The sequence below is a fragment of the Falco naumanni genome, chromosome 12, assembly GCF_017639655.2.
Source record: "Falco naumanni isolate bFalNau1 chromosome 12, bFalNau1.pat, whole genome shotgun sequence".
Lineage (NCBI taxonomy): Eukaryota > Metazoa > Chordata > Aves > Falconiformes > Falconidae > Falco > Falco naumanni.
The window spans coordinates 27,757,350-27,771,561 of NC_054065.1; the positions used below are offsets into that span (position 1 = coordinate 27,757,350).

At 46.6% G+C, this 14,212-nt stretch overlaps 1 protein-coding gene across 3 annotated transcripts; it reads left to right on the top strand.

Annotated features, from left to right (window-relative positions):
- Positions 1-1,367: 1,367 nt before the first annotated feature.
- On the top strand, positions 1,368-7,961 carry LOC121096420 (histone H3.3A). Of its 3 annotated transcripts, none has more exons than XM_040612344.1 (4): positions 1,368-1,502; positions 2,936-3,090; positions 4,536-4,689; positions 7,325-7,961. In XM_040612344.1, exons 2-4 carry the CDS (start codon positions 2,963-2,965, stop codon positions 7,451-7,453), a joined length of 411 nt encoding a protein of 136 aa, XP_040468278.1. In that variant the 5' UTR covers positions 1,368-1,502; positions 2,936-2,962; the 3' UTR covers positions 7,454-7,961. The 3 variants fall into 3 exon arrangements, with proteins under 3 accessions (XP_040468278.1, XP_040468279.1, XP_040468280.1); XM_040612345.1 differs by lacking the exon at positions 1,368-1,502 and adding an exon at positions 1,827-1,844; XM_040612346.1 differs by lacking the exon at positions 1,368-1,502 and having other exon boundaries at positions 2,935-3,090.
- Positions 7,962-14,212: the final 6,251 nt, after the last annotated feature.

The following is a 14,212-nucleotide window of genomic DNA, read 5'->3' on the forward strand; positions in this document are numbered from 1 at the left end:
TGTAAGTATAACAAAAATCCTCTGCAGTTTCTTTTTCCTGACAGTCACCTCTCAAAAACTCACTGTAGTGCCAGAGGTATATGTCTACAGTAGTCTGTGTGGTGCAGCCCGTTGTATTTGTTTGAGGACCAAAGCCACCTATATCTAATTTAGCAGGGTGTTCTGCTCGTGACAACACTCCTTCCCTCATCAGGTTTGATTAGCCCCAAGTGAATTGCTCTGCTCACACAGTTAAACTACTGCTGCTGGAGGTAGCTTGGATGTCTCTGCACAGAACTGCATTACATCATCATCCATAATAAAGGTTTTGCAAATCAAGTACAGCTCCTTCTTATACCTAAATGGCAGACAAGATGGTGGCACCAGTTTGTGTGAGTACAGAATTAGGCTCTGTAGTGGAAATATCGTTAAGAAAATTGCAAGTGACTGTTCAGTCAGAGTAGAGGTTACTTCCCCATAAGGCTTTTTGTTTCTGATGTTAAAAAATGAAGTAAGAGTGAATCCTCCCATTAAACAACATGGCAGCTGATACAACTGGACGGGATCCATTGGCGATGACAGTGCTAAACTTGTTATAGTCGCTTTTCTAATAGCTGCACTGCAAACTTGAAATAGTTTGACAGCACTGATAGAGCGAACGAGACTCCTCTTCGTCCCCAAGCATCGGGTTTTCCTTGTGAACCATTGTGCCTGCAGTTGTTTCCAAGTCAGAAGTACCCTGGTGGTCCCCTCTTGATGCTCAGCTCTCATTTCGCAGAGTGAGGAATATGGCACTTCCACGGCAGACCCCCGCCAGGCTGGCTCCGATGGGCCTGCTGCCAGCGAGAATTTTGGCGTTGCTTCTACGTAAACAAAACCCTAACCCCAACCCCCCCCGAACCAGTAAGAGGGACTCAGGGGGTCACCGCCGAGGCCCCTTGTGCTTTGGTGGGGGTGAGAGGTAGGCCCAGCTTGCCCTGCAGCGCTAGCCCACCCGCCAGCCGGTGCCGGCAGGCCCCTGCCCCTCTCCCCTGGCGTGGGTTCGCCGTGCCCCCGCCGCGCCTGCCGCCCACCCTGTGGGTACGGGGGAGCGGGGGGTGCCGGCCGCGGGGGGCTGCGGGGCCGGGGGGTTGCGGTGCCGCCCAACCCGCTCCGCGCCCGCTGGCCCCGCCGTGGCCTCGCGCGCCCCCGCCGGGAGGGGGAGGGGGGGGGAATCCCCCTCGCGCGCGCGGCGTGTCTTTTGTGTTTGTACACACGGCGCAGAGGGAGGGGGCGGGGCGGCGGGCGGGGCCGCGCCTTCCCTCCATTGTGCTCCATTGGTGGGGGGGCGGGCCCGGGGCGGGGCCGAGCGGCGGGCCGGCCCTCCCCGGGCAGCCATCTTTCAATTGTGCTCCGAGCCGCCGCCGCCAGCAGCAGCAGCAGCAGCAGCGGCAGCAGCAGCGCCGGCTCCTCCTCGCGCCCGCCCGCCCGCCCTCCTCCCGCCCTCCCTCCCGCACGGCAGCCGCGCTCGCCCAGCGGACGGGGTAAGTCTGGCGCCGCGCCCGCCGCCCCCCGCGTCCCGTCGCCCCCCGGCCGTACCCCGCCGCCCTCCCCCGACCCTCCCCACAAACTTTTGGGGGGCTCGGGAGGCGGCGGTGCTTCGCGTCCCCCTTCGCCGCGCCGCCTTCCCGGCGCAGCCGGAGCGGCTCCCTCCGCCGGCACCCCCGGCTCCGCTTCGCGCGGTCGTTGCCCCCCTCTGCTCCCCTCGCCCCCGCTCCAGACCCCCCTCAGCTGCCTCCCCAGCCCCTTAGCTGCCTCCTCAGCCCGACATCCCCCGGATCGGGGCTGGGAAGCGGCCGCAAAGAGGAGCCGCTCGCCAGCCCAGGGTAACTCTCCTGCCTTCCTTCCCCTGCTCCCCACAGTTGTTGCTCAGCTTCACCATCTTGTCTCTTTTCTCTGGTCACCGACCATATTTTTTTTTCCTATTGCATAAAAAACAATAAAAAGGGAAAGAAATTCGCCGAAGGAACGACCCAAACCCAACGCAATTTTTTGGTTTTCGAGTGCAAACTTTTCCGCTGCCTCCCCCTTAGTTTGCACCCACATGGTTTGGAGTTCCTTGCGATTTTTTCGGCGTTATTTTTCGCAATTTATTTTTTCCTCCTTTGCAAAAGGACTAGAGCTGCATTTCGTGATTGTTTCCATTTTGTTCTGGGTCTGGGAGATGAGTTTGCCTGTGAGAGGCGCTTGGGAGCGAGGCGGCTTTGGGGGAAGCAGTTCCACAGAAAGAGAAAGACGGCACCCAAAAAAACACCCCCCTCTAAAAAAAAAAAAAAGTTTGTTGCTTTCTCGCACTTTATCCGGGCTCTCCTTTTTGCACGATAAAGGCCGCTTTGCCTGCGGCTGCCGGCGGGTCGGGGAGCGCCGGCGGGCGGCGGCGAGGGCTGGGCGGGCGGGCGGCGGGGGCTGCCTTCCCGCTTCCCCCGCTCCGCAGGTCCCGAGGGGGTCCCCGCCGGGCGGCAGCGGCGCGGGGGGTGCCAGCCCCCCGATGTTTGCCGGCCGGGGTTTGCAAACACTTGGCAGGTGACTGGCGGCCGGGGGGGGCAGCCGGCTCGGCGCTTGCCGGCGGGAGGTTGCTCTCCCGCAGCCGCCGCGCTATTGAATTCGTGGGCAAAAAAACCCATCACCCCCCACTCCCCAAACCCTGTATTTTTTAATATTCCGCGACCGGCTGAAGGTTTAATTCCTATTTATTTATTTATTTGCGCGTTTCCCCTTTCGTTGGTGGTTGGGAGGCGTTCGGCGGCCGCGGGGGGGGGGGGGGGGGGACGGACGGACACACGACACAGCTGGCCCCACGGGTCGGGGCGGCTCGCGCGGGGCAGGGGCCGCCCGCTGGGGGCAGGTGCTGGCGGGGGGCGTGCGCTGAGCGGGGCGGCCGCCCCCCCCTCCCCCCGTCTCTTCCGCCCTCCGGCAGGTGTAAGGCAGCGACGTCGGCAGGAGCATGGCCCGTACCAAGCAAACCGCCCGCAAGTCCACCGGCGGCAAGGCGCCCCGCAAGCAGCTCGCCACCAAAGCCGCCCGCAAGAGCGCGCCCTCTACTGGCGGGGTGAAGAAGCCGCACCGTTACCGGTACGCAGCGCCGCGCAGAGGCGGCACCGGGCCGATACCGGCCGCATCACCCCCCCCCCCCCCCCCCGCCACCCCCCCAACCTCCCTCCCCCGCGGGGCCGGGGCGGGGCGCCGAGGGGGTTTCTCCCCGCCGCCGGCGCGCTGCGCTCCTCCACTCCCCGGGGCCGCCCGCCGGCACCGCTCCGCCGCGGTGGGGCCCCCGCCTGCCGCGAAAACACAACACCCAGCACCGGCATCGACCCCGTGGCTACCATTAGCCCCGTTCTGGGCATTTTGGTACCGGTGCTTTAAAAAATCAACACTCCCACTACGGTGAACGCGGCTCTACGATTTTTATATTTTTTTAGTATTATTATTTTGACTTCTGGTTATTGAAATGCTGCAGCAGGGCTGTGCCGCCGCGAAGTTTATTCTTAGCGGCATTATCTTTATTTACTTATAGGGTTCGATCGGTCCCCGGCGCTGATGGCAGCGTAGGGGAGGTGACCGGCCGCGAGAGGGCGCGACGTGCCCAGGGATGCGCGGGGCCGGCCCGTTGCGCTGCGCTGCGCTCCGCCGTGGGGCAGGCAGCATCCCGGCTGGCCGGGGCAACCGGGCTTTTTGGCAGCCCTCTGATAAGGAGGCTTTCCAGTCCTTGCTGGGTGCAGAATAGCCGCAGTTGTGCTTCAGCTTGAAGGATGTTCCTGGGCTAGGTGTACCCATTCCCTGCGGGGGGGAAAGGGGGATGGGAAGGAGAAGCGGGTTTGGAATAGGCAACTTAATCTAAAAGTCTCTTGCTGTAGGTATGAGGTGGAATTAATCGACTGGGAGAAAGGTAATAATGCTGGAGTTGGAAAATACAAAGTTTCCACGGAAATAAATATGTTAATTTCATGGATGGACTTAGTGTCTGCAAAAGTATGTTGTTAATCTGAATTTGATTCTGACCCCAAAACCAACACAAGGAAATACGCTAGGCACTTTGTCCTGGTAATGTAGCACAAAATATAAATTTTGCTGGTTCTGTGAATGTTGACGGTAGGGAAGAAGCAGCAGATTCCCCTTAAAATCATGCTTGCTGATTGCTCTGAGGATCCTGTGGTACAGCTGGACCAGCTCACTTGTGGCAGGGTTGTGGTTCCCCACATCTGCACCGAGATGTGTCGGTGTCCGCTGGCTAATGTGTGCTGTCCACATCTGCTCTGGGTGAAGGCAGGGCCTCGTGTGTCTGCCCGAGGGATCCCTGCTGAGGCCAGTGGGAGGTTGTACGGACCAATGGTGGGAAAACAAGTGACCCTAAGCCAGGGAAACTGGTTTGGTATTGTAAATGCTGGGACTTTTCTGGTGGAAACAGAACGTATGTGGTGCTTGGCTTAGCTGAGCTGGTGAACCAGTATTTTTAAGGTGATGTAGAATTTATTTGCCATACTAATTATTTTTTTAATATTATCATTTCATTTCGAAAGGCCGGGTACCGTGGCTCTCCGTGAAATCAGGCGCTACCAAAAGTCTACCGAACTTTTGATCCGCAAACTTCCTTTCCAGCGTCTGGTGCGTGAAATTGCTCAGGACTTCAAAACAGATCTGCGCTTCCAGAGCGCTGCCATCGGTGCTTTGCAGGTGAGGTTCCTGCGGCGGGGCCCTGGGGGAAGGTGCCCGGGTCGGTTGGTGGGGGTCGCAGCCAGGCGCCCCCAAAACCTGGAGATGGAAGGTAGGGGAGGGCCCCGCCTCCCACCCCCATTGGCCAGGCTGTTTCTAGGGTTAGCCCTAGCTGTGCCTGATTGGTGGGCTGCCGCGGTGGGCGTGGTCCCTCGGGGGGTGGGGCTGATGGGGGGGATGTGCCCCTCAGCCTTCACTTGCTCAGTGTGATGCCTTATAGATACCATAGGCTAAAATAACGCAGTGACAGGTCAGCAGCTCTTTACAAAGGTAACAAATGCGGTTTGGGGTTGGGGGCCTTTTTTTGGTTTGGTTTTTGTTGGTCTTTTTACTTGATAGTCCCCTCCTCTCAAGTAGTTGCACTTGACAGTGCGGCTTATTAAGACACTTAAGATAAATGTGTTTCCTCTACCTTTGAGCTTCATTAGAGGCTTTGCTTTTGAAAGCTGCGCAGTCTGAGAGGAGAGCGTTGCATCGAGCTTGTTCTCATGTGTCCAGATGGAGGTCTTGATATCCTCAAATGCTCTTTAAAGAAAAACAGCTTGATCTAAGCACCGTTAGGGAAATAAGTACTTTTGTATGATGTGGTTTATATTAAATGTTTTTTTAAAAAAGTATTAGTTAAATAACTTACATTTAGAGTCTATTGAGCGTGAAATACTGCTCTTTCTGGCCCAAATTCCTGCATCTAAGTTAGGTTAGGTTCCCTCCAAGACTGTGTTCTTATCACAGGAAATCATAATTTCCCTCTCATGATAGAAAGACACTCCCAATTTAAGATGGGTCTTTACTGTTCTTTTAGCTGTTCGTCGATTGTTCCAGAACCTGTCTGTAACTGTGGAATATCTGATATGCAGGCAAAATTTTTTTTTTTCTAGTTAATGACTTCCAATTGATAAAGGGCCAAGATGTATGCTGTGAGATCCTATAAACTTCAGCCACATGCTTGGCTTCAAAAGGTGTCTGTGTGCATTTGCAAAGTTGTTGGTTTTCCTTGTAGTTGTTGTTCTGTCTTCACTGCTGTGAGTGAATGTGGTGCTTCTTAAATCCTGAAGGTTTACCTATGTGTCTTTTTAGGAGGAACTGCTCATTAAAATTTAGTCAGTAGTTAATACTTTTTCAGAAGGCTGGTTTGAATGTTCCTAGTTTTGCATTAAGGAGTAGTTGGTATAGAACTTGTTCACATACTATTCCTAGTGCTTCCTGCTTGCATATCTGCAAAAAACCCCACCAACCTCCAGAAAAAAACAAACCCAACTTTTAACACGTTCGGTACCATGTTCATGCCAGCATGGCTTATTCTGGTGAAGTGTCTTTTTAAGTCTTCATGTAGTGATTTAGCAGACTGTTTTGGGGTACCCATGTTCTATTGTATATGAAATGACTCACTACAGTACTCATCTGCTGTAGTAAATGTTTTTCTTTTAGATTAGGTAATTAGTCATAGATTAGATGATCTATGACTTTGAACCTAGTTAAGTTGATTTTTGTGGTTTTTGGTAATGAAATGGTTCACACAAGCTGTTCTCTTGCATGTATTCCAGAGAGGGGGACCTCAACCTTCTTTCTAGAAGTGAGCCCCCTCATTCCTAGCTTCTCACCCCAGCTATGTGCTGTTCCCTGGTCCATGTACTGGTCAGGTACTGATGTGCCAGGATACTTCCTAGGAGATTGTTAGGTGTTAGAATTCTGTGTCAGCCCAAAAATGTGTAAACGTTGCTGTGTGCTGGGCTCAATAGCGGCTAACTTTATGTGAGCCAGAAGAATAATCAGGTCCGACTGAGCATCTGTCTGACCCGGAATCCTGTTGGCAGTTGTTCAGTGACAGGGAGAACACTGGTCAGGATTGTGGTGTTCCCAGGATAGGGTTGGCCTTTGCGCTCCCAACTGCAGACCCAACGATTCTGACAGATGTGAGATACCTGTGATGGTGGGGGCCTGTGCTGTGTGCCCCAAATAGACAGGAGCTGCTTGGGCAGGAAGGAAGTATAGGAATAGGACAAGTGTGTAACAGTAATTCTCTGACTGCTGTCCCCGTTTTGGTGGTTCAGAGAGTTCTTGAGCTAAAGTTGTTCTCTTATTTCTAATAATTCTCAGTATGTTTCTTCAACTAATTTTTGACTTTTGTATTAAGCCACCTCTTTGGTATCCTATGGCAAGGAGCTGTGTGCCCAAATTGTGAAGGAATACTCCTCTTTCCCCTGGCACCTGCCGGGTTTCACCTGATGCTCAATAGCTTTTACTGTGGAAGAGGCAGCAGACAAGTCACTCAAATAGTGTAACCCAGCCTTTAAAAAGGGAAGTTCCTAAACAAACTAACCTTTTGATAAGATAACCCCTTATCTTGTGAGTTCCTGTCAGGATATTGGTTCGGTTGTGTTCTGGAGGATGTCTTCACCAAATGTCAGTAGTATGCAACTTTGACATAGAGTATTATTTGATGGTTTATAAGAAAATATTGAGAGTATAAAAATGTTCATGTTTGTGAGTAACAAAGAAGCCTAAACTTAATGTCATGTAACATTTTACTTTATTAATATTTTTTTGCTAGTGCTCCAGAAGTGAAAGTGTTCTTAACTCTTTTCTTCTACACTAGGAGGCAAGTGAAGCCTACTTGGTTGGCCTGTTTGAAGATACCAACCTGTGTGCTATCCATGCCAAACGTGTCACAATCATGCCAAAAGATATCCAGCTAGCGCGCCGCATACGTGGAGAGCGTGCTTAAACTTCACTATGATGGGTTTGTCATTCTCGAAGCAAAATCTTCTTCCTGTTATTGGTAGTAATGAACGTTAGATATTTTTTCCATGGGGTTAAAAGGTACCTAAGTATATGGTTGCAAATGGAAAAATAGGGGATGGAATTGGGTATTGGCAAGTTTTTTTCCATTTTCATTTGTGTGTGGATTTTTAATATAAACGAGGGGACATAAAATATCAATGTGGTCAAAAAATGTTGCGGTGAACAAGTTTCAAGAATTCAACTTTATAAAAAAAAATATAAATAAACCTGTCAAATTTTTCTGGACAATGCCAGCATTTGGATTTTTTTAAACAAGTAAATTTCTTATCAATGGCAACTAAATGGTGTTTGTAGCATTTTTATCATATAGTAGATTCCATCCATTCACTATACTTTTCTAACTGAGTTGTCCTACATGCAAGTACATGTTTTTAATGTTGTCTGTCTTCTGTGCTGTTCCTGTAAGTTTGCTATTAAAATACATTAAATGATGCCTGCTTTTAGTCTTGATTTTTAAATACTAATGTGAGTAGTATTTGATTAAAAAATAATCAGCCTTCCCTTCCCTTTTTCTCTTCAATATGTGGCCTAAATACTTAAGGCACATCTAGGAAACACTGGGGGTTACTACCTTGGCTGAAGTAGTGTATGTGTGAGTGGTTCTTTGAGAATGTAAAATTTGTCTGCTCCATATGAAAACAAGTTTGGTGAGTATATTGCTGGATTGAGTCTGGAGGTGGACTGAGCTCTCTAATCTACGGTGCTAAGAAAAAACATTTTTGTTGCTGTTTAGATTCCTTAATGCTGAATTTGGAAGCATTTCTGGTTTTCATGGTTTGATAGCATGGTGTAGTGATGGAGTGTAGTGGTTTGGGGGGTGGGGGTTTTTTTTGGTGGTTTTTTTTTTTTTAACCCTTCTGCACTCTTATCTGGTTTCTCAGTTTATAGGTGTTCCCTTCTTGGTTGACTACCTTTCTGTTGCAGTCACACCCTCTGGTGTGTCTGAGAGCTTAGTTCGATCGGTTTCAGTTTATACACTCCAATGAAAAAGACACTTTTGTACCATTTGTTAGTTATGACACTTCATAGAAGCAGTACTTGGACAGGAGCACACATTTGAAACTTAGTGGGGTTTTTTGATATATCCCTTCCCACCCAATTGCTGATGAAAGTTCCTGTGAAGAAATTTATTGCTGAAATTATGTTCTATATAAACTTGGGTTTCATTTTTCACCTGAAACTTGGTTAAGGATTCTGGTCAACCAGTCTGGAAAAGAATTGTGGTGTACTTTTTGATAGCTCTTGCAGATAATGAAATGAGTTACGTAGAAGAAATGCGTAGGCAGTGAACAGGTTTCACCTCTGTGAAGACCCCTACAGAGCTTATTTGCTGCTAACTTCTTTCAAGAGGTTCTGAGTGAGCTCTAAACACACGTGTCAATTTGTCTGAAGATTTCCAGAGAGGATTAATAGAGATGTATTATCTGCTTTGGTATCTTGAACAGAGAGCCAGAAATTACAGAATAAATCGCATTATTCATTACTTCACAGCTCTAGTAATGAATGCTGTCTGCCAGGGTTGTGCAGAGTAAAGTCTATTTGAATGGGGTAGCTTGTCACAGAGAAAACTAATGCTAGACAAAACGTGATCCAGTCCTTTTAATGCCAAGCAGCTAATAGCGATCAACTAAAAATTAAGGAAAACTTGCCGTGGAGCATCCAGAACAACAGAAATATAAAAGGTGAGCAGCTAAGACTTGGCTGATTCAAGATGTCACTTTTGTCTGCTTGATAACATCCCTGTTGAACTTGCTATAAATGCATTTCGATATAATTAACTGCTTGTTTTGTCCTGTACTTCAGAATTCTGTTTCATGCATCAGTCAATGATGCTGCAACCACCTACACAAAAAGGTAATTTCTTACAACATTCTTAACAACAATTCTTACAATAATCTTAAAACAAAAAGGTTTCTCTGGTGGTTTGGGGTTTGGTTGGGTTTTTTTGATTTGTGGGTTTGGTTTGGTTTTTTTTATAACCTGGAATGGAAGTGTTGATAAGGAACTTATTTTTTTCTTTCCTAAGTATATTAGATAAACCAAATCTAGATATTTTGGGACTCAAATGAAATACTGTCTTTCTTAGAAAAGAGAGGATTGGGGTGAGGAATATCCCGGTTTAACTGACAGTGCAGTTAAACTGTTCAAGGCAGAAGAACTCGCAATGGAAGATGAAGGGATCAGGAATCTATGCAGTTGACAACATTTAAGTGTGCAGTGCTACATCTGCAGCTTAGGGATAAACTTTGCCTCTTTGAGAGTGTTGTGGTCCTAGAGATGCCATGTGAATCCTGTTAGTGATCAGCTTCCTGTGTTGATACCAAATGTTGTCTGGGTTTTATTCCTCAGGAATCTTAGGGTACCACTTCTCTACTTTTTCAAGTATGATGGATTTTCATTTGTTTTGCTGTTTCCACTGTTTTGCTGAACAAATTACTTAATCTCTACCTTTCTCACCCCCTGGCCTAAGCACACTATCTTTTTGTCTTTGCTGTGCAGCAGCGTGAAAATAAGAACAATTAAATAATCAGCTTTCATTACGAACTGCTTTTTTAGAATTGTCAGAATAGTCAGGTGTCAGACCAGTTTTGCATGGATCTTCTAGTTGATGCTATTTAATGTTAATGGAGGAAGAGGGGTATACAAAGTGACATTGTTTTTTTTTTTTTATGCTAAGAGTTTAGTTATTTGGGGTTTTTTACATATATATATATATTTCCCACTCACCCCCAGCAGATTTTGGAAGCTATCTGTCTTAAGTATTGTTGGCATAACTTACCCAGAGTTGACAGTTCATTTGCACCTGGCAGTCTCTCGAAGACAGGCTCTGCAATACAGAAAGGGGAAAATAAATAAAAAGGCGGAGATTGCTGTTATTACAAAAGCTGTAGAGGAGGAGGAACAAGACCAGTTCCTGTCTAATCAGCTTTTTTCCTTGTGCAATAGCATTCCTACAAAAATGTTTTTTCGGGAAGTAGTGGGAGGGGTAGGAGGACTACATAGTACTGGAGATCCACAGTTAGAGCACGCATGGATCGTTAGAGAAGGTAGGATAAACTAGAGTTAAGTTTCAAGCTGTTGATGTCCTGATGTTGGTGCTCACTTCCTTCTGTCACTTCAGTATTACAGGTTCCTGCTCCATGGAGTGAAGAAGGGTGGACAAAATAGTTCTGATCCAGTTACATGCAGTGTTGTGTTTAAAAATAACTGAAGAATTGTATTTTGGTCAGCACAGTCTCCCCATTTCACATGTTGCCGCATGTCTGTCATGCTATTTGGAGTGAGCAGTTGCTGCTAGTGGCCCTGATAGCTGCATGCAGGTTTGGGCATCAGCTAAAAAGAAAATGGGCCTGTGGTCCAAAGTCTGCAGGTGTTTACCGAATAGGTGTTGCCACTTGTCATCTTACTTTCCTGGGCTGCTACCTCTGGAGCTGAAGGTGGGAAAGGGAGTCACGGGGGGAGTTAGCTGGCCTAGAGGATGGCAATTCACTACAATGTTTTAATGCTTTTGGGTGTCCTGAATGCTCTTTTGATAAAACAAGGGGTGGTCCTCTTGGAACTGTGTAGGTCTGCTTGCTGGGTGAGATCAGTTTTGAGGAAACTACTGACAAATATTAATGGATTTAAAATAACTTAAAGGTTTGTGGGGTTGGGGGTTGGGGTTTTAGTTTTTTTTTCCCCCAGAGAAGTCTTTTCTTCAGCCTGTTTTGCAAACACTGTTAAGTCTTACGAGATTCTTAGTAGCTACAGTTGCCATATGTCGAAGAAACATTGTAATACTTTAAAATGTAAATTCTTATTAACTTGTGGTGGTTGGGAGTTGTGGGGAAAGGGAATACTATCAGACTTGAATGTGGGGTAATTTAACACTGGAAAAGAAATATGCTTAAGTTGGATGTGCTGCATTCTCTGCAAAAAGAAATTGCAGTTTATATGCGAGAGAAATGTAATAGTGATTTTAAGACATTCTCATTCTGTGGGATAAGTGGCTTAAGTTCCTCTTTCAAATCTGAAAAAACAAGAAAGTAGGCTGAACTTCAGTTCCTAAAATAATTTACCTCTTCCCTCCGCGCCCCCCCCCTGTAATTTTGCTATTTCCTGTGCAATTCAGTTGCAGCTGATATTTTGATTACTAGAAACAAGTTGTGTTGCGTTCATGTGGACGTACTCCTGGGGTGTGTTTAACTGTGTTGGGTGGAGGGATGGACACGACCTGACTCCTTACTTGTTATGTGATAAACATACTCCAAAGTTGAACATCTGGTTAAGGCATATTGCATGTATGTCCACATTCAATTTCTGAATTATTTTGTGAAGTCCTTTATAACATGTATGTGACAAGCTGGTTTTTAGGTCTTTGGTTTAGATTTATATGTTAACAGCTGTATGTGCTTGCTGTTTTCTCAAGAGTAAACACAAAACATTTTTTCTTAAGTTGGATGCTTTGTATTGGCAACACAAAAAGCAAGCTTGCCTCCCAGAGCCAAAAACTAATGCACTGGGAGATAATTTCAGACACGAGATCAGTCTCTCGTGTGGCTGTATCAAATTAGACTGGTAGTTCTTGAGAGCTTGACTAACGTGGAGCTTAAACCCAGCGTTTCAGATTTTGATTAGAAAAGTAACTTGCTGGATATAAAGTAACTAATATTAGTGTGCTTATGTTTAAGTGATGTGTCACTGAGTGGGTTCATCCAGCCCTTTATCCCATCTGGCAGTAGTTAGGTGATGCTCAGTGTTCAGAGACAAGATTCATTAATGCCTGCTTTATGACAGGTTGTAGCACCTACTTGAAATTAGTAATGCCATCTTGTTTGGGAAGGAGACTCAGTGCAACTATTTCTGTTCAAATAACTGCTCACTAACAGTCTCTTTACGCTGGTGAATTTTTGGGATGCATTTTGTAATTTGGGGTTTCTGTCCCAGCGCATGCATTCTTCCCCCTGACTGTCATGGGGTTTTGTGACCTCTTAGTGATTTGAATCCACTTTTTGATGTGCTGAAACCAGTGTGTGTCTCACATACTTCCTGTGCCACCAGTTTTCGTCAACCAGACAAATAATTTGACTCTGCGTATGTGCTTGACCTGAAGTGGTAGAGCAGGCAGGAGAGTAGGACCATCCATTTCCCTAGCAGGGTGCAGTTTCACAGCATGCTTCATCCAAACTTGTACATGTGCTACCATTCTAATACCAGCTTTTCCTGCTACACTTGCCTGTCTTGAGACTCTGTGATGGGTTACTTCAGTTTATCTTCCAGAGCTTAGTTTTAAATTCAAGGTTTGTTTAATGAAGTACAGGCAGTGTTCAGATTGAGGATGTTGATAGCATTGTTTACTGCAGTTTTGTTTCTTACTGTAGCAAACAAACAAAGGTAACTTTTGGCTTTCATGATGAGTGAGCAGTTAAAAACTTTTTATATAACTTGGCTTCAAAAGCTTGAATTCAGAGGAGGAATTCTAGTGTCAGGGAATTTTTTTTTTTTTTTTTTCTGGTCCAGATCACCCTGTTGATGCTGGGGAGTTGCTGGGTCAGCTTTGACTTGTATATTATTCCCATCACCATGTATAATGAGTCGTCCTCAGTGATGAGACCTTTTTGGACTAAGTGGATGTTGCAGACTTGCTTATGGCAGGTTTCCCTGCAAACAGACAAAATATTTCACTGAACAAAAAGCCACTGTTTATGTTTTTGGTTTTCTTTTTTTTTAATCTGAGGAGGCTTTGTTATCTTCTGACCTGGATAATACAATGTTAAAAAAACTAGCTCAGTGTTTGAAAAGCACTACATCTATCAATAGTAGAATTACAAAGGGACCGTTATGACTTCATAGGGTTGATCTGCTTAATGTAAGCTAATGAATTTCATCAGATGGTACTAATCCAGTTTGTATCATCTTTTTGAATTTAAAACATATGATGCTTATCAGTGCATGTAGCAGAGACTGAAGACTTGCTATAAAAGACAGTGTATGCAGCAAAAACATCTCTAGGGAATGTGAAGGGACTGTCTGGTTTCTGTTTGGGAGAGCTAGTGTCATATAGTTGATTAAGGCAAGGAATTGCTTTCAGAAAAAAAAAAGCCACAAACTATAAGAATTGATTACTTTGGACGTAGTTTCGGAAGGGTGCCTCAGTGTAGCATGGAGCCCTTTTTTTAAGGGTTGTATTTCAAGCAGTGATTGTGTGGTTGGGGGAGTAGACACCCCCCCCCCCCCCCCCCCCCCACACACACACCCTTATTGCCTGGTCTCGTATTGTTGGACAGTTGTTACTCAGAATTCATCCCTCCCCTGCTGCCTGGGTGAGAATGAAGTAAGTTGGGCCAGAAGTATTCTGGTGTGTGCCCAAGTGTCTACTCATACAAGTATGAGACAAGTTGGTGATATTTGAGGGTCTACAAATGGAGAAGTAGGATCCAAGAGGGACGTGCAGGTAAGGATATGTCTTTTTCTTCTCTTGCACTTGCAGCTGACTCTCTCACTTCTCACTGGACAGAAGCTGTGACCTATTTTACAGGGACTTTCTGCATAGAAAGCTGGTTTCTGAGTGTTGGCTCAGAGGCAGCGGTAACATCTATGGTTTGTGTTTTTTTTTTTTTTATTCATACCACCCCTTCCCATCTTCCTGGCTCATGCATGGGGATTTTAATAAAATTGAAAATAATATATTTTTTTTAAATCT

What these genes read in the sequence shown, in the direction of transcription:
- LOC121096420 (XM_040612344.1), top strand. Translation starts at nt 2,963, where the DNA reads ATGGCCCGTACCAAGCAAACCGCCCGCAAGTCCACCGGCGGCAAGGCG. An exon ending in AAGAAGCCGCACCGTTACCG is followed by an intron (nt 3,091 to 4,535) that starts GTACGCAGCGCC and finishes TCATTTCGAAAG; the next exon opens with GCCGGGTACCGTGGCTCTCC. An exon ending in CTGCCATCGGTGCTTTGCAG is followed by an intron (nt 4,690 to 7,324) that starts GTGAGGTTCCTG and finishes CTTCTACACTAG; the next exon opens with GAGGCAAGTGAAGCCTACTT.